General features: G+C 44.6%; 1 protein-coding gene across 3 annotated transcripts in view; it reads left to right on the forward strand.

Moving 5' to 3' along the window:
* Positions 1-7424: 7424 nt before the first annotated feature.
* The window catches only part of LOC134349703 (NACHT and WD repeat domain-containing protein 2-like), a 62385-nt gene continuing 49544 nt past the window's right edge, over positions 7425-20265 (forward strand). For all 3 annotated transcript variants that reach the window (XM_063054431.1, XM_063054432.1, XM_063054434.1), the window contains exons 1-2: positions 7425-7768; positions 8741-8829. In XM_063054431.1, coding sequence (XP_062910501.1) covers positions 7687-7768; positions 8741-8829 — 171 coding nt within the window. In that variant the 5' untranslated portion in view covers positions 7425-7686. The remainder of the gene's footprint in view (positions 7769-8740; positions 8830-20265) is intronic.

The raw sequence follows: 20265 nt of genomic DNA on the forward strand, positions 1-20265 counted from the left end.
CAGGAATCAACCTCTGCCTTAAACATACCCAATGGCTCCACAGCCACCTGTAGCAATGAACTCCACAGATCCACCATTCTCTGGCTAAATAGGTTTGAGGCCTTGGTAAGCAGCTGAAAGCAGAATAGGATGTAGAATGTGCTAGCTGTTACAAATCATTGTTCGAGAAGCAGTGGGGGATAAAAGCCTTGAAATATTGAGAACATTAAAAAATGCACAAATAGGTCATTTATCACACTTTTTCGAGTTCTAGCTTTCAACAAAATCAAGGCTTATATTTTATGTCAGTGCCACTTAGCTGCTCTAATACTGCTGCAAAGTCACTTTTGCTCCTGCAAATAATCCTGAAAAAAAGTGCAGATTTATAAATGCAGAGGGACGTATTTGCCAATAGCAGTAAGGTTACACAGGCATGCCCCCCCATTTGCAGAGAAAATTGATAATCTTATGCATAATCCATCAAGAACGTTTTGTTTCAGAAGCTGGTATAAATTGAAGATTATTGTGTTGCTTAAGTACTGATAAATGCTGTTGTCAGTTGAGAAGCTGCAAGTTTCAAAATTTTTTTTAGTGAATTCTATAGTTTCATTGTTATGTGAGCGTCTGCAAGTATATAATTTACTTTAATAACAAAACTGAACTTTGAGGTGAGTGCAGAAGGAGGAAGCTCTAAGTGCTGAAGTACTTTCCCAGTTTTAAGTGTAGCTTGCTTATTCTATATTCCAGCACTATTTTCCCTGTCCATCTGTGGCCCTGGAGGCAAAGTTGGAACAGTAAAATATGTTTATCATAGAAAACCACAGCAGCTTGTTTTCCTAGAGGCAATGGTCCAAGATGCACTTTGCCCTTGTCCAAGAATATCATGAGTGGTGGTGCTATGTGGCCAGGTTTACTCACGCCAGAAGAGGAACAGCATTTCACAGAACTTCATAAAACACAGCACGAGTATTGCTAGCTTAGCAGAGATCTATAACTCCATCTCATTCCTTGCATTGAACCATACTGGAAACAATAATAGTTAAAAAATATAAAAACAATTTACTAAAAACAAAACGCTCAGTGGGTCACACAGTGTCTGTATACCGGTAGGGATCATTCTGGAGTTATGAAATTAATGGATTAACTCAAATGAGAACCAGTCTTCAGGAAATAAAACCTGTACACAATTTAACTGATAATGTATGACTAGTGAAACCAATCATTCTGATTCTGTCGTATTGAAACTACATAGGGAAAAACAATAGATGAATGTTCCTGCTGTTTGCCTATTGTTGAAGATGTACCCTTGCCATATGCTGTTCAGGAGAAATCTGTTTTGTCACTTAACCTTCTGGTTATATGTATATTCATGGAAACATCCCCCACCACTGTAACAGAGGTATATTTTAGGTGACACACACAAAATGCTGGAGGAACTCTGCAGGTCAAGCAGCATTGATGGAAATTAATAAATAGTCAAAGTTTTGGGCTGAGATCCTTTTTCAGGACTTAGTAACACACATCAAAGTTGCTGGTGAATGCAGCAGGCCAGGCAGCATCTCTAGGAAGAGGTGCAGTCGACGTTTCAGGCTGAGACCCTTCGTCAGGACTAACTGAAGGAAGAGTGAGTAAGGCTTAGTCACTTAGTCAGGACTTAGTGTCTGGCTTTTGGAGCACCAGTATTGAATATTCTGATTGGTTCTGCTAGTTGGATGTGCTACCACTAAATATGTAATTCTGTAAATTTATCACAATTTTAATGTGTGATTATAACAAACAAGTTAATTTGTTATTGTTATCTTGGTGTTGAAGAGGTATAAAACATTGTGTCAGGAGAGAGAGATTCATTGGATCCCCTGGACTAACTCTCTTCTAGAGGTTTGCTGTGAAAATAAAGACTTCTTTATTTCCCATTTGCAACTTCCATGTGGCTCAGTTTTAGTCATAACACGTAAAATGGCTTAGCTGTTCCTTCTACATGTAATACCGGATGCTGAGTGTTAGCAGTATTTTCTGTTTCCTGATTTCTAGTGTGGTCGTAAACCTGTACAGCTTCAAAAAGTGCCCTTCTTCACTGCCCACTGTACCACCAATTTTGATGTCATCTGCAGGCTTGCTAACCACACCACTTACATTCTCATTAAATTGTTAATAGGTATGACAAACGAGGAGACTGAGCACCAACCTCTGTGGCACACCACTGCTCACAGGCCATCAGTTGAAATACAGCACTTTTGGTTCCTCAGCTTGCAGAGATTTTTGCTTCATCTCTGACCAGGTGAGGTTTCAGAGGACTGGAGAATGGCTAACGTAGCACCGTTGTTCAAAAAGGATAGCAAAAACAAACCAGCAAACTACAGACTGGTGAGCCTGAGGTGATTCTGAAGGCAGGACCTACCAGATTGGGAGGATTTAGGATAACACAAGTTAGTAGGTGGGAAGACATGGCTTACATATCTGAGTTCTTTAATGAGGTAACCAAGAAACCGGGTGAAGGTAAGTGAGCGGATGTTGTCTATATGGACTTCAGCAAGGCTTTTGACAAGGTCTCATATGGCAGGTTAGTCTGGAAGGTTAAATTGCATGGGATCCAGGGAGAGTTAGTAGATTGGATTGACAATTAGCTCAGAAGTAAGAGGCAGATGGGATGATGGGGATCTGTTTATCAGACTGGAGGCCTGTGTCTACTGATGTGCCACAAGGATCAGGGCTTTGTTGTTTGTAATTAATATAAATGATTTGGATATGTACGTAGGAGGTAAGTTTGCAGATGAAATTAAAGTTGGTGTTGATACTGCAGAAGGTTATGAAAAATTAAATGATCCTCAGGACCATTGGTGTAAGCAAAACCGTGTGCACTGCACACCCCGCTTCCTGATGACGGTACAATGACTGTACCACTGTGTAGCAAGGCGACTAGTGCAGCGCTTTACAGCGCCAGCTCTGAGATTAGGGTTCAATTCCCGTCATTGTGGGGAGCTTGTACATTCTTTCCGGGACTGTGTTGGGTTTCCTCTGGGTTCTCCGGTTTCCTCCCACATTCCGAAGACACGGATTAGGGTTGGTGAGTTGTGGGCATGCTGTGAAGGTGCCGCAGGCATGGTGACACTCGCTGATTAGATTCAACTCAAGTGCCACATTTCACTGTATGTTTCAATGTAAGAAATAAAGCTAATCCATAATATTTAGCTCTTTTGCCTTTACTGTGTGAGGAAAGCAGCTTAGCAGCACATTGCATTGATGATAATAGTTTGTATTACCCATCCTGGACTGAGACTGTGGGCAAGATACAGTGTCCTCGTCATACCTGCTCCCAACATTTCAGGAGTTGTGGCCCATCCACTTCAGGGTTTGACATATTGCGCATTTTGGGATGTCCTTCTGCACATTACGGTTGTTGAGCTTGGTTGTTTGGATTGCTGTTACCTTCCTGTTGACTAGGGCCAGTCTGGTCATTCTCCTCTGGCCTCTCTCATTAAGCAGGTGTTACAGCTATATAACACCTTGGTCAGTTCTGGTCACCTCACTACAGGAAGGATGTGGATACTATAGAGAGAGTGCAGAGGAGATTTACAAGGATGTTGCCTGGATTGGGGAGCATGCCTTATGAGAATAGGTTGAGTGAACTAAGCCTTTACTCCTTGGAGCAAGGGAGGATGAAAGGTGACCTGATAGAGGTGTATAAGATAATAAGAGGCATTGATCGTGTGGATAGCAGAGGCTTTTTCCCAGGGCTGAAATGGCTAACATGAGGGGGCATAGTTTTAAGGTGCTTGGAAACAGGTAGCAAGGGGATGTCAAGGGTAAGTGTTTCACACAGAGAGTGGTGGGTGTGTGGAATGCACTGCTGGCGGTGGTGGAAGCGGATACAATAGGGTCTTTTAAGAGCCTCTTAGATAGGTACATGGAACTTAGAAAAATAGAGGGCTATGTGCTAGGGAAATTCTAAGCGGTCTGTAGAGTAGGTCACATGGTCATCACCACATTGTGGGCCAAAGGGCCTGTAATGTGCTATAAATTTCTATGTTTTAGATCAGGTAGGTATGTGGGCTGACGATTACTAAATGGTTTTCAATCGAGACAAATGTGAAGCACTGTATTCTGAGAGATCAAACTACGATAGGACTTGCATATATATTTTTTTATTTATTAATTTACAGGATGTGGGCGTTGTCAGCTAAGCCAGCATTTACTGCCCGTCTCTAGTTGTCCTTGAGAAGGTGGTGAAGAGCTGCCTTCTTGAACGGCTGCAGTCCCCGAGGTGTAGGTACACCCACAGTGCTGTTACAGAGGGTATTCCATGATTTTGACCCAGTGACAACGTAGGAACGGGGATATGTTTCCAAGTCAGGATGATGAGTGACTTGGAGGAGGACTTCAAGGTGGTGTTCCCAGGTATCTGCTGTTTTCGTCCTTCTAGTTGGTGGTGGTCGTGGGTGTGGAAGGTGCTGCCTTAGGAACTTTGGTGTGCTGTTGCAGTGCATCTTGTAGATAGTACCCACTGCTGCAAATGCTCATCGAAGGTGGAGGGATTGGATGCTTGCAGAAGGGGTACCAATCAAGTGGGCTCCCATGTACTGGGTGGTGCCAAGCTTCTCGAGTGTTGATGAAGCTGCACTCATCCAGGTGAGTGGCGAGTATTCCATTACACCCCTGACCTGAGCCTTGCAGATGGGGAGTCAGGAGATGAGTTACACGCCGCAGGATTCCTAGCCATGGTGTTTGTATGGCTAGACCAGTTCAGTTTCCTGTCAATGGTATAATCCCAGGATGCTAATAATAGGGGATTCAGTGATGGTGATGCCACTGAATGTCAAGGGACAATGGTTAGAGCCTCTCTTGTTGGAGATGGCTATTGCCTGGCACTTGCATGGCTCGAATGTTTCTTGTGAATGGGTAAGATCCCTGCGGACAGAGGGCCTAGGAGTTCAAATGTATAGTTTGCTGAAAGCAGCACACAGGTAGCTAGGATGGTGAAAGTGGTATCTGGCATGTTACCTTCAACAGACAGGACACATGAGTATAGGAGCTGGGAGGCTATGAAATATTAGATGCTGGTGAAGCAGCTCTTGGACTACTGTGAGCAGTTTTGGGTACCCTATTACAGCAAAGGTATTCTTAAACTAGAAAGAGTGCAGAAAAGATTTACCAGGATGTTCTCTGGACTTTTGGAGACCTGAGTTACAATGAGAGTTTGCTTAGACTGGGTCTTTATTCCCTGGAAAGTTGGAGATTAAGGAGTGTCCTGATAGAAGTATAAACGATCAGGAAGAGTTTAGTCAGGATGGAAGTACATAGTCTTCTCCCTGTGAAGGCAATGCTAAAAACAAAAAGGGTATAGGTTTCAGATGGGAAATGAGAGATTTAAAAGGGCCATTAAGGGTAGTTCTGTCACACAAAGGGTGATGCATATTTAGAAAAAGCAATCATAAAAAGTGAGGCAGGCACAGTAGCAACGTTTAAAAGACATCTAGATAAGAACATGGATAGAAGAGCTTTAGAGGGTTATGGGGCAAACACAGGTACATGGGACCAGCTTGCTGGGCAACACAGTTAGCATGGATGAGTTTCCCTGTTGTATGACTCTGTAATTCCACGACAACTCAGACTCCTACCATTAACCTATTTTTTATCTAATTGGCTAGCTCACCACGGGATCTAACCTTCTGACCAGCTGGCATGCAGGAACTTGCTTTGTAGACTATGCCTACTGCCCACAGTCAATCCTTGTGGTTATTTGTTCAAAACAAACCCATTCATGAGACAGAATTTCCCATTCACAAAGCAATAGTGACTATTCCTACTCAGTCCTTGCCTTTCCAAATGCTGGCGGGTCCTTTCCTCCAGAATCCCCCACCACTGATGTTAGACTCGTATGCAGTTCCCTGACTTATCCTGCAGCCCTTCTTAAGCAAAGGCCACGCTCAAGTCTTCTGGTGCCCAACCCATGGCTAAGAAAGGTATAATAATCCCTGTCAGGCCCCTGGAATTTCTTCCCTCATTTCCCCCCAATGTGGTCAGGCTCCAGAGATTTATCCATCTGTATGTGCTTCAAGACTGCCAACACTTCAATTATTATGCCTATGCTTCAGGATATCTCCTGAACTCACTAGCTTCCATGGCCTTCTCCGCAGTGAATACAGATGGGAAATAATCATTTAAGAGCCGTGTTCCATGGCTCCACACATAGATGACCACCTTGCTCTTTAAGGGTGCCTATTCTCTCCCTAGTTGCCTTTTACTTTTAATATTCTTACAGAATCATTATCACCACATGTTTTCCACCACATACTCTGATTTCCTCCAACATCCCAAAGACATGTTGGTAGGTTAAATGGCCACCGTATGTTGTCCTTAGTGTGTAGCTTAGTGGAAGAATCTGAGGGGAGCTGATCAGTGTGTGAAGAAATGAATGGTATTAGTGCAGAATTAGTTTAAATGGATGTCTGATTTAATTTGCTGACGAGCCCGCTACCATTCTACATAACTCAGTGATCCCCAGCTCAGGCAGTATCTGAGATATTTAGAGATTCACAGTGATATTGGCTGACAATAACGTAAAATGAATATATTGTATTGTTTTTGATTAAATTGTTCATTTTGCAGAATTATGAGAAATAGTTTTGTGTCCTTTTCCTGACACCCTCCTTGACTCTATCACCACTTAAGGAGTTGTTTGCAGGTCTCCATCTGCCTCAGATTGCATATTCCCATAATGAGCACAAGCTTTCCATAATTAATAACTGGTTTAATGGAAACATTAAAATTCAGGGAAATTGAAGGGCACAATGCATAGTAACAGACTCAAGATGTTGAAGGAACTCAGCAGGTCAGGCAGCATCTATGGAGAGGAATAGACAATCAACGCTTTGCACCAAGACCCCTCATCAGGATCTCCTCCATAGATGCTGCCGGGCCTGTTGAAATCCTCCAGCATTTTGTGTGTGTTGTTTTGGATTTCCAATATCTACAGAATCTCAAATATGAGAAAAATTTGCAGATGCTGGAAATCCAAAGCAACACACACCAAAATGCTGGAGGAATTCAGCAGGCCAGGCAGCATCTATGGAAAAGGGTTAACAAATAGCCTACATTTCGGGTGGAATATTAGAAACAGCTTCCTCCCGACTGCCATCTAATTTCTAAATGGACATTGGACCCATGGACACTAACTCATTTTAAAAATTATTTCTGGTTTTTCACTTTAACTATTTAATATGCATATATACTTACTGTAATTCATTTTTTTCTGTGTTTATCGTGTGTGTGTTGTACTGCTGCCGCTAAGTTAACAAATCTCACGACATAAACCAGTGATATTAAACCCGATTCTGATTCCGAGAATCGCCTGTACTTGTGGGCACAATACATAACCTCGCTTTACAAGTGACTCATAAATGCATAATTACTAGTATATACATACAGGCAACATGGGCTGAGATCACTCATTTACTGGCCTGGCGTTCACCGCCTGTTGCTGTTGGCCGATGCAGCCGGCGGGCTTCCTGCAGCAGCCTTGATCGCCGCGAGGGGCAGAGTCATCGGGATAACACTGAATCCCAGGGGAACCGGCCGTATCTGCCTTTATCAGGGGAGGGGGAAAGTTTTGCCGCCGTCCTGGACCGGCGTCGCCGAAAGACTCCTTCCAACAGCTTATGCGGGAAACTGGCGCTGAATTATTACCATACGTGTTAACCGCCGTGACAAATGGATTATCACCGTGATCACAAAGAAAATACTGTTCGTGCTTCGCGATGTGTGCAGATATTTCTCTGCTGTAACCCTGAAGGTAATAACAACACCCTGATTTCGTTAGAATGACCAATAAAGTGCCGGTCGCGATGTATGGATATTGTTTTGGCGCTTTTGCATCTAGTTCCAAAAGGCACACGTTTCGCTATTAACTCGCCTTCAAATCTGTCTTCAAACGGGATGTCCATTTTATTTCGACTGCGCCTGCGACACTTGAGGACATGGCCGACAGATGGCTCCAGCTGACTGTCGAGGGGAGAGAATTTGTATTTATACAACTCCTTTCCCAACTTCCCAAATGCTTTGGAGGTGTTGAGTTGCTTTTTAAATGTCATCACTTTGGTAATGTTTGTGGGAGTTGGTCTTTCAAGATTCTAGTGTATTTATTACGTGTACATGGAAACACAGTGAAACACGTTGTTTGCATGAACAACCAACACACCCGAGGGTGTGCTGGGGGCAGCCCGCAAGTGTCGCCACTCATTCCAGCGCCATCAGAGCATCCCCACAAGGCTTGGTAGAACAATATAAAACACAACCTGCAACAAATGCAAATCAATCTCTCTCTCTCTCCCTCTCTCTCTCTCACTCTCACACACACACACTCACTCCTCTAACCCCAAAGACAGTCCGCATTCTTCAGCCTCCCATGGACTCGGACATGCAAACATTAGGTCTTCGACTATCCCAGTAAACTCACAAGAGATTCCCAGACCCGGGACTCTGGCCAACGGGCCTCAACATTCAACCGTCGGGCCTTGATCCTTGGCATCGACCACAAGACCCGCCGATCATCGAACACCAGCCCTCAACCTCCTTACTTGCCGACAAAAGGACTCTGAACACTTTTATTCAATCTTAATCCGATGTAAACCATTAAGTTTTCGTTATTACTAGCTGCTTGTTTTATTATTTGTTGCGTTTCAGATGATGTTCCCTCATAGATGGAGCAAGCTCTGTCAGCCATGTGCACTCACTAAATAATTAAATTAATCTGCCATGTTTACAGAAACCAAAGTGGAGAGGAAGGCATTGAGAGAAAAGGTTTATCCAAGACTGCGAGAGTACTGCAGATACAAGCATGGGCTGGAGTTCCAGGTAACTATCCTAAGATGTAAAGACTTCAGGATGTCCAAGAATTATTTTTAAGCACAGTGGATTCCGGTTAATTGGGCACATCGGGACCAGTACATTTTGACCCAGTTAGCTGAAGTTTCATGGAAGTAGTTACAATGGCATAAAAGAGACAATCTACCATTTAACTGAGTAACAAATTGTGTATTTAAATGAAATACAAAACAAATTGGAACACTACCAATATTACTACAATACTATAAAACTGTGTATTGCTAACTAATAGTTGGTTTGGTGGTTGTCCATGTCGACAACGACAGGAAACCTGTGCGGCAGAGTTTGTAAAGTTGAAATGCCACTGCCCTGGGGCTGTTCCACTCTCTCGACCTTGGAGGTCTGGGTCCAGTGATATGAAGGTCATTAAAACTGGGGTCTTCCTTGGTTGCAGTGGTTGACCATGACTTCATCTGTGCCCCATCATGCCCTTCGCTCTCCATGGGGCGTCGCAGCCCTCCGGTACGTTGGATCTCATCTGAGCTGTCCAACAGAGCTGAGTGCGCATGCTAGGATGGGCATGTCCCTGTCTAACCAGGGTATAAGGCCCAGCAGCTACTCTCACCTGGTTTAGCCTTCCTATCAAAGTGGTATACTGGAGAGTACCCTGCTGTCACATATGAACAGCTTGTTGGAGCCGCAGGTGAGAGCTGAGTGTACGCTGCCATTTTCTTTTCAACCATAAGACAAAAGAGCAGAATCAGCCCGTTCAGCCCATGGAGACTGCTCTGACATTTCATCATGGCTGATCCATTTCCCTCTCAATTCCATTCTCCCGCCTTCTCTCCAGAACCTTTCACGCCCTGACTTATCAAGAATCTATCAACTTCCACCTTAACTACACCCAATTATTTGGCCTCCACAATCGCCTGTGGCAATTAATTCCACAGATTCACCACCCTCTGGCTAAAGAAATTCCTCCTCACTCCATTCTAAATGGATGTCCCTCTGCTCTGTCATTGTGCCCTCTGATGCTTGACCCCCCCCCCACTATAGTAAACATCCTCTCCGCATCCTCTCTTTCTAGGCCTTTCAACATTTTATAGGTTTCAATGAGATCCCTCCTTATTCTTCTAAATTCCAGCAAGTAGTCTTCAGTGCCCTGCCTCAGCGACAACCATCCCGTCGCACTCACATCCATCATCATGAAGTGTTCCGAGAGGCTCGTCATGAGGCAGATCAAGACCATGCTGCCCCCCTCACTGGACCCCCTGCAGTTTGCGTACCGTCTCAACCGTTCAACAGACAACGCCATTGCCATCACCCTCCACCTGGCCCTCACCCACCTGGACAAAAAAGACACATACGTTCGAATGCTGTTCATAGACTTCAGTTCAGCATTCAACACAATCATTCCTCAGAAACTGATTGGAAAGCTGAGCCTATTGGGCCTGAACACCTCCCTCTGCAACTGGATCCTAGACTTCCTGACTGGGAGACCTCAGTCAGTCCGGATTGGAAGCAGCATCTCCAACACCATCACACTGAGCATGGGGACCCCCCAGGGCTGTGTGCTCGGTCCACTGCTGTTCACTCTGCTGACCCACGACTGTGCTGCAACACACAGCTCGAACCACATCATCAAGTTCACCGATGACACAACCGTGGTGGGTCTCATCAGCAAGAACGGTGAGTCAGCATATAGAGAGGAAGTGCAGTGGCTAACAGACTGGTGCAGAGCTAACAACCTGTCTCTGAATGTGAACAAAACAAAAGAGATGGTTGTTGACTTCAGGAGGACACGGAGCGACCACTCTCCGCTGAACATCGACGCCTCCTCCATAGAGATCATTAAAAGCACCAAATTTCTTGTTGTTCACCTGGCGGAGAATCTCATCTTGTCCCTCAACACCAGGTCCATAGCAAAGAAAGCCCAGCAGCGTCCCTACTTTCTGCGAAGGCTGAGAAAAGTCCATCTCCCACCCTCCATCCTCATTACATTCTACAGAGGTTGTATTGAGAGCATCCTGAGCAGCTGCATCACGGCCTGGTTCGTGAATTACACCATTTCGGATTGCAAGACCCTGCAGCAGATAGTGAGGTCAGCTGAAAAGATCATCGGGGTCTCTCTTCCCGCCATTACAGACATTTACACCACATGCTGCATCCGTAAAGCAAACAGCATTATGAAGGACCTCACACACCCCTCATACAAACTCTTCTCCCTCCTGCCATCTGAACTGTAGGCCAGGTGAACATTGTTGCCATTCAGACCAAAGGTTTGATACTTTGCCCATTGTGTGTACAAGGGGTTAGCGGTCAATGAACGCTGTGAAATGGAGACTGTCGAGAAGAAAATGAAAATGGCTGACAGCCAGATAGAGACTGGGAAGCTCACGGTCAAACGTACCGTACTTCCCTTCGGGGGATGGAGCTGCCGGCTGAAGAAGGTGAGCAGCTGCCACACACCTCCGAGCAATTGTTCGTGCACCGCACCCACAGCATAGTCTGAGGCATCAGTAGTGATGACTAAAGGTGCATTGGGGAGTGGGCGCACCGGTAGGGTCGTGTTGGAAAGAGCTCGTTTGGTATCATTAAGTGCTCTGGTCTTGTCTGCTGACCAGTCAAGCACTTGACTAGGGGTATGCCTTTAAGCACACAATACAGGCGAAGCATCAGTTCAGCAGCTTGCTGAAAGACGTGGTGATAGAGATTCACCACGACTAAAACTCCTGTAGTTTTTTAGTAGTGCGGGGCGGTGGGAAATCGGTAGTAGCGGCTATTTTTGATGGGAGGGGTTTCACACCTTCTGGTGAGAAAGTCGATGGTTAACAACCCAAAATGGCATTTAGCAGGGTTAATAATCAACCCCGTGTTGGCCTAGGCACTTGAGAAGTGTGCAGAGATGAGATATGTATTTTGATTTGGACGCACTGGTGAGAGGTAAGTTATCCAGGTAAACAAAAAGAAAATCGTGAGTCTTTTAATACAGAGTCCATCAGCCGTCGGAAAGTGTGTGTTGAGTTTTTCAGTCCAAATGGTATTCGCAGAAACTTAAAATGGTCAAAAGGGGATATCACAGCTGCTTTAGGAACATCCTCTGAGCACACAGGCATCTGATGGTACCCCCTAACTAGATCAACTTTGGAAAAAATTAACTTTCCGGCTAAAAGTCCTGGATGTGTGGGACCGGATAACGATCGGGGGTGGTGATCTTGTTAAGGCATCAGTTATCAACACCTGGGCGGCAACCACCATCGAACTTGGGGAACGTACAGAGCAGTGAAGCCCAGGGGCTATTCGACTGGCGTACAATGCTGCGACTTTATGCGTTGGCAATCTCAGCCTGTGCGGTTGCCAGCTTCTCTGGGTCCAGTCTGTGTACGCGGGCATGGACAGGTGGGCCGGTTGTGGGAATGGGGTGCTCGACCACGTGTTTTGTGACTGCAGTGGAGAATGTGGGCTTAGTGAGGTTTGCGGATTCAACCAGCAGTCAAGTAAACTCACGTGCAGTGGTGCATGTGCTTGACGAAGTCGTTGTGGGGAACTTACTGGGGGAGCAGGATAGCAACCCAAGTCTTTGACATCCACAAGCCAACAGTTCTTCAAATCAACGAACAGTCCTTGGGCATGCAGGAAATCTTCACCGAGCAGGGGTCTAGCCACTTTAGCCAGGATGAAGTCCCATGTGTATAATCGCCCACTGAAGCAAAGTGTCACCCGTCGTGTAACTTAAGTCTGGATCCTGCTGCCGTTGGCAGCCTCCAGTCAGGTTTCATCACTCTTTGCCTTCTCATCAACAGGCAATGTTGGCAGCACCCATGTCACACGGGAAGCATCGCCCTGAGAGGGTGCCTGTAATGAACAGTAGATGACCCTGGCATCTGGAACCCACAGTGCTCACGGGCCTCTGATGTCCGGAAGTGCAGGCACTGTTGAAGCTGCAAGGCGGTTGGCACTTCCTAGTCTTTGTACTGAAGCCAGCATGGTAAAAACACAGGCCTGGCGTCGTCTGTTTTACAGCCACGGATGTCCTTCTGTTGGGGGCCTTGCTGATGGCTTATTGAAGCAGGGAAAAGAGGAGGACTTATGCACCATTGCCTGGCTGGGTGTAGACTATGAGCTATTTTAGCAAGCTCCCTATAGTCTTTCACGGCTGCATTGGTGAGGGCTATGTGAGCTTGATTAGGCATTTGCTGCATGAAGAGTTCTTTAAAATTAAAGCAAGGATGGTGATTTCCCGGGAGAAACAGCATGTGGGCCATTAGCTCTGAAGGCTTCCTATCACCAAGGTTAGGCAAGAAGGGCAACTGTTCGATGCCTCAGAGTCCAATAGTCCAAAGGTCTGTAAAAGGTGAGTATTCAGCAACCAGTATTTATTGTGTTCAGGCAGGTGTTGAAGCAAGCTCACCACTCTCGCAGCTGTGAAATTGCTGAGTGACGCTACCACATAGTAGATTTCTCGCAGAGCAAACTGATCCTCGGCTTGTACAAACCAAGCCCCTTGTTCCCAAAACTCTGGCAGTTTCAAAGCAGCTATGTTGGCCGACACGTTCAATAACTCTGGAATCGTCCAAGAGCATAGGGTCACCAATGGAGATTTTCACAAATAACACAAACAGGGGCTTTTTATGGTTAATAAAGCCCGTAACACATTTTACTGTCCTCCAAAACCAAAATGCAAAAGCGCGCTAAAACTCTTTATGTAATAACATCATCCTCTCAGATCAGCTTCTTAAAGCGAAACCCCAACTCAAGGAAACGTCAGCTGTACCTCTTCCTAGAGATGCTGCCTGGCCTGCTGTGTTCACCAGCAACTTTGATGTGTGTTGCTTGAATTTCCAGCATCTGCAGAATTCCTCGTGTTCAGTGTTGGTGGTTGTTGATTATGTAATTTTCCCCAATTACATTACCCTACAGAATGACATTTGGAATTTTCTAGTCCTCAGGAACCATGCCAGAATCTAATGATTCTTGAAAGATCATTACCAGTGCCTCCACAATATCTTCAGCCACCTTTCTCAGAACCCTGGGGTGTAGACCATCTGGTTCAGGTCACTTATCCACCTACAGACCTTTCAGCTCCCCAAGTACCTTCTCCCTAGTAATAGCAACTGAACTCACTTCTGCCCCTTGACACTCTCAAACTTCTGGCATACTACTATTGTCTTCCACAGTGAAGGCTGATTCAAAATACTCATTCAGTTTGTCCACCATTTCCTTGTCCTTCATTACTACCTCTACAGTATAATTTTCCAGTGGTCCAATATCTACTCTCACCTCTCTTTTACTCTTTATATAAATGAAAGAAGTCCCTTGTCAGCCACGGTTGTGTCATCCTGCCTTTAGAATGCTTCTTCTTTGGGAATAATCTAACCTGTGTCTTCCAAATTGCTCCCTGAAACTCCAGCCATTGATACTGTCATCCTTGCTAGTGACCCCATCCAATTAACTTTGGCCAGCTCCTTTCTCATACTTCTGCAATTCCCTTTACGCCATTGTAATACTGATGCATCTGGCTTTAACTCTTCCTTACAATGTGCAGGGTGAATTCTTCCATATTATAATCACAGCCTCCTAAAGATTCCTTTACCGTAAGCTCCCTAATCAAATCAGGTTCATTGCACAACACCCGATCCAGAATAGCTGATCCCCTAGAGGGCTCAAGGACAAGCTGCTCTAAAATGCCGTCTTGTAGGAATTCTACAAATTCTCATTCTTGGGAGCCAAAATCAGCGCCAACCTGATTTTTCTAATCTACCTGCATATTGCAATCCCCCATGACCATCACAACATTGTCCAAGGAGGAGAAGATGGTGGCGCGACGCAGCTCACAGTGGCCACTCCGGTGGTGATATCTGTTATCTGTCAAGTAGGGTGCCGTGCACAATCCTGATTTAATGGGGACAGACGTGAGAGCACGAAGGAACATCTGGTGAAACTTCTGAAATGCCTGCATAGCTGCCGCTGCTACTGTGTGATCCAGAATCTCCGGAGGGGAAGGCCCCGAGTCCTCAGCTTTGCTTGTTGCTCGGCGGCCAGGGTGGGATCGAAGCGCTTGGCAGAGGACGGTGCTTGGTGCTCGGTGTCGGAGGGCTGGTCGGAGGCTCGAAGTTTAGGGACAGACTCAGAGTCCGCTGCGGTCGGGTGCTTCCAATGGTGCTGCATCAGCAAGTTTGCGGCGCTTGGGGGTTCATGGCAGGGAGAGTTTCTCCCTTCTACCGTCTGCATGAGATGTTGGGGCTATCGGGACTTGAGACTTTTTTTTACCGTGCCCATGGTCTGCTCTTTATCAAATTATGGTATTGCTTTGCACTGTTGTAACTATATGTTATAATTATTGTGGTGTTGTCAGTTTTAGTCTTGGTTTGTCCTGTGTTTCTGTGATATCATTCTGGAGGAATATTGTATCTTTTTTAAAGCATGCATTTCTAAATCACAATAAATGAGGACTGAGTGTCCTCATAATCTAATCTAATCTAATCTAATTTGACATGCATTTTCTATCTCCCGCAGTAAATTGTAGCCTACATCCGAGCTACTTTTCAGAGGTGTGTCTATACCATGCCTATAAAAAGTATTCACCCACTTTGGAAGCTTTCATGTTTTATTGTTTTACAACATTGAATCACAGTGGATTTAATTTGGCCATTTTTGACATTGATCAACACAAAAAGACTTTTGTGTCAAAGTGAAAACAGATCTCTACAAAGTGATCTAAGTTAATTACGAATATAAAACAAAATAATTGTTTGCATAAGTATTCACCCCTAAAAATCAGTATTTAGGAGTGTTTGGCAGCAATTATAGCCTTGAGTCTGTGTGGATAGGTCTCTATCAGCTTTGCACATCTGAACACTGCAATTTTTCCCCATTCTTCTTTAAAAAAACTGCTCAAGCTCTGGTGGATTGCATGGGGATAGTGGGTGAACAGCCCTTTTCAAGTCCGGCCAAAAATCCTCAATTGGGTTTAGGTCCAGACTCTGACTTGGTCACTCCAGGACATTAACTTATTGTTGTTAAGCCATTCCTGTGTAGCTTTGGCTTTATGCTTGGGGTCATTGTCTTGCTGGAAAACAAATCTTATTCCAAATTGCAGTTCTCTTGCAGACTGCATCGGGTTTTCCTCCAGCATTTCCTTGTATTTTGCTGCATTCATTTTACACTCTACCTTCACAGGCCTCCCAGAGTCTGCTGCAGTGAAGAATCCCCACAACGTGATGCGGCCACCACCAAGGTTCTTGGTAGGGATGGTGTGTTTTTGATGATGTGTGGTGTTTGGCTTACGCCAAACATAATGTTTAGTCTGATGGTCAAAAAGCTCAACTTTGGTTTCATCAGACCATAGAACTTTCTTCCAGCTGACTTCAGAGTCTCCCACATGCCTCTGGTAAACTGGCTGAGATTTCATGTGAGTTTTTTCAGCAGTGTGTTTCTCTTTGCCACTCTCCCATAAAACTGCAACTGATGAAGCACCCGGGCAATAGTTATTGTATGTGCAGTCTCTCCCATCTCAGCCACTGAAGCTTGTAACTCCTCCAGAGTTGTCATAGGTTTCTTGGTGACCTCTCTCACTAGTCCCCTTCTTGCACGGTCACTCAGTTTTTCAGGACGGCCTGCTCTAGGCAGATTTACAGCTGTGCCATATTCTTTCCATTTCTTGATGATTGACTTTACTGTACACCAAGGGGTATTCAGTGACTTGGAAATTTTCTTGTATCTATCTTTTGACTCGTGCTTTTCAATAAACTTTTCGTTAGAGTGTTCTTTTATCTTCATGGTGTAATTTTTGCCAAGTTACTGACTCAACAGCAGTTAGACCTTCCAGATAGAGGTGCATTTTCACTACAATCAGTTGAAATACCTTGACTGCACACAGGTCTCCAAAAACGGATCTCCATTTATCTAATTATATGACTTCTAAAACCAATTGGTTGCACCAGTGATGATTTAGTGTGTCTTATTAAAGGGGGTGAATACTTGTGTAATCTTATTTTGTGTTTTATATTTGTAATTAATTTAGATCACTTTGTAGAGTTGTTTTTACTTTGACAAAAGAAGTGTCTTTTTCTGTCAAAGGGTCCTGACGAAGGGTCTCGGCCTGAAACGTCGACTGTACCTCTTCCTAGAGATGCTGCCCGGCCTGCTGCGTTCACCAGCAACTTAGATGTGTGTTGCTTGAAATTCCAGCATCTGCAGATTTCCTCGTGTTTGTCTTTTTCTGTTGATCAGTGTCAAAAGAGTCAAATTAAATCCACTGTGATTCTGTGTTGTAAAACAATAAAACATGAAAACTTCCAAGGGTGTGGTGAATACTTTTTACAGGCACTGTAATTCCCATCAGGGTCTTTTTACACTTGCAATTTATTAAAGCTACCCACAAGAATTCTACATCTTCTGATCCTGTGTGACCTCTTTCTAACAATTTGATTTTATTTTTTTACCAACAGGACCATCACACCCCGTCTCCCCACCTGCCTGTCCTTTTGATTTAATGTGTATCCTGGGATGTTAAGCTCCCAAGTATACTCTTCTTTCAGCCATGACTCAGTGATGCCCACAATATCATACCTGCCAATCTCTAACTGTACCACAGCATCATTTTTCTTATTCCGTATACTGTATACATTCAGATATAACACCTTCAGTCCTGTATCCATCACCCTTTTTGATTTTGTCTCAATGTTACGCTGCAACTCATCCCACTGACAGCAATTTTGCCCAATCATCTACCCGTCCTTCCTGATAGGCTCACTACATACTGCCTCTGTTTGTATACCAAATGCCCCATCCTCCCATCCCCTGCCAAATATATTTAAACCCTCCCCAAAAATCATAGCAAATCTGCCCACAAGGCTATCGGCCCCTCTTGGTTTCAGGAATACCCCGTCCCTATTGTACAGGTCATACCTTCCCCAGAAGAGATCCCAATGATCCAGAAATCTGAAACCCTGCGCACCTGCAATGGTTCCTCATCCATTTATTCATCTGTCAAATTATCCTGTTCTTGCCTTCACTGGTGCATGGCACAGGCTGAAATCCACAGATTGCTACCCAGGCAGTCCTGCTTTTCAGCTTTCTACCTATTTATTGTCCTAACTTTTGACTGACTGTAAATGAACAAAATCAGTATACTGAATGCTTGAAACTGCAGTGAACAAAACAGTTTTGAATTGCTGCTTATTTCTCACCAACTATCAGTAACAAAAATCATTGCTTTTTAAATAGAAGCTCAAAGCAACTGATGCTGTTCGCTCTAAGCACGGTGCAGTGTCTAACAGCTACAAAGTTTACGCATTTGACGCTAGTTAGAAACTGTTCGGCAACAGTCTGCTGCCCCAGTTAAGCAGCATAGTGTCCCAAATAATCAAAGGGAATTGTGGCTATTTTCTCAATTACTTTTTGTTCTTTAAGAGTTGTCCCAAATAAGTGGCTGCCCCATTCACCGGAATTCACTGTATTTACTTTGAACTTCGAAGCTTGAAATAATATTTGTAAGTGGTGTTGGTTGAGGGGAGTATATTGCTTGGGACATACATAACAAGGGATTTTAAGTAACTTGCAAAATGCAGAATGGCTAATTACAGATGGATTATCAGATCCAAGAGTCTCTTCTTTTTCATTCAGAATCCGTGAGAACGGAAACAATTCAGCTTTGTACAATGGAAAGGGGATAATGTACATTTCTTTGAGTCCTGTGGGGCCGTTGTCTGTAATAGAAATGATAGTGATTTGACTGCCGGTTTACGGAAATAAAATAATGCAGATGCTGGAGATGTGAATTTAAAACTAGAAAATGCTCAGCAAGGCAGGCAGCATCTGTAGAGAGTGAAACGGACTTAGTAGACTGGGTCTTGATGCAGAGAAAGGGTAGACCAGAAGAAGTGGTGGTAGTGGTGTCAGCTGAAAGAGGATAATTCTGGTATGCAAAAGGAGGTGTAAATAGAAGGAGAAATTTGAAATTCCCAAAGGAAAAGAAAACAACTAAATATCGGGCAAGACGATACGGGACTGTGAATACAATGCAGGTTTGTTCAAAATCAGGTTGCAGTGAATTATAGTAGTAGTGTAAACATTCAAATTGAGTGTTTAATGTGGGGAGGCTGATGCACAGGCAACCACGGGTCCTTGATGTATCGGGGTCAGGGTACAGTAGAATGGCATACAAGATGACTGGGGACCCTTCACTTGCTGCAACCTTCCTTCATCTTCACTGGTGCTGTGACGTGTCATCATCTTCTGCCAGCCCACTGTTGAGGTCATGGTTGGATTCCTCTTTGTTTGGAACCTTCTCCTTGACTTTACTCCCAAGGGTGATCGTAACAGGAGCTAAGCTCCAGGCAACATCACTCCCAGGATCTCACAAGCCTCTCCACCACGACAAGGTGACGATCGTCGGAGAAGTGCTGAACTGACAATGCTAATTTACAGGAATGATGTGATTCAAATCTCAGGTTGAGATGGTGAAAGCCAGCTGATGTGGGCAAAGTAGAAGCAACCAGAATTCCAACTGCTCATAGGTTCTTTCCTTACCAACTTGATGACAATCTTCCAACGATCACCAGCTCTGCCTTGTCCAGAGACATTCATTCCGTATTGACTCACCCCTAATGATGCTGTCTTTGAGGAGAGGTGGTGGGGGGAGTCAGACAAAAGCAGTGATATGTGGGAGTCCAAGACATATCTACCCTAGTCATTCCCTCTTTCTGTCCCCATTGGGCAGAAGGCACAAAAACTTGGGAACATGTACCACCAAGCTTAAGGACAGCTTCTACCCTGCTGTAATAGGTTTCTTGAACCACCTCATATATGATAAAGAAATCCTGATTTCTCAATCTACCTTGCACCTTGTTTGTCTACCTGGACCGCACTTTCTCTGTAACTGTGACACGATATTCTCAAGACACTACATGCTCACTGTAACACTTAAATGCTCAAAATTTCCAGCATCTAGTGTTTCTGTTGTGACAGTATGTTCTACATTCTGTTATAGCTGTTCCTTTTGTACCACTTCAGTGTACTACTGTATGGAATGATCTGTCCGGATGGCATGAAAACAAAGCTTTTCACTGTTTCTCAGTCCATGTGGTAATATGGGATCCCACTACGAAGCACATCTTTCCCTTTCCCTCCCCTACTTTCTGCTTTCTGAAGGGATCACTCCCTACGCAACTTCCTTGTCCATTCCTCCCTCCCCACTGATCTCCCTCCTGGCACTTATCCTTGCAAGCGGAACAAGTGCTTCACCTGCCCCTACACCTCCTCCCTCACTACCATTCAGGGCCCCAAACAGTCCTTCCAGGTGAGGCGACACTTGGCCTGTGAGTCTGTTAGGGTCATCTACTGTATCCTGTGCACCCGGTGTGGCCTCCTGTACATCAGTGAGACTGACGTAGATTGGGAGACTGCTTCCACAAGCACCTATATGCTCTGTCCACCAGAGAAAGCAGGATCTTCCAGCAGCTA

The sequence above is a fragment of the Mobula hypostoma genome, chromosome 7, assembly GCF_963921235.1.
Source record: "Mobula hypostoma chromosome 7, sMobHyp1.1, whole genome shotgun sequence".
In the NCBI taxonomy this organism is placed as follows: Eukaryota; Metazoa; Chordata; class Chondrichthyes; order Myliobatiformes; family Myliobatidae; genus Mobula; species Mobula hypostoma.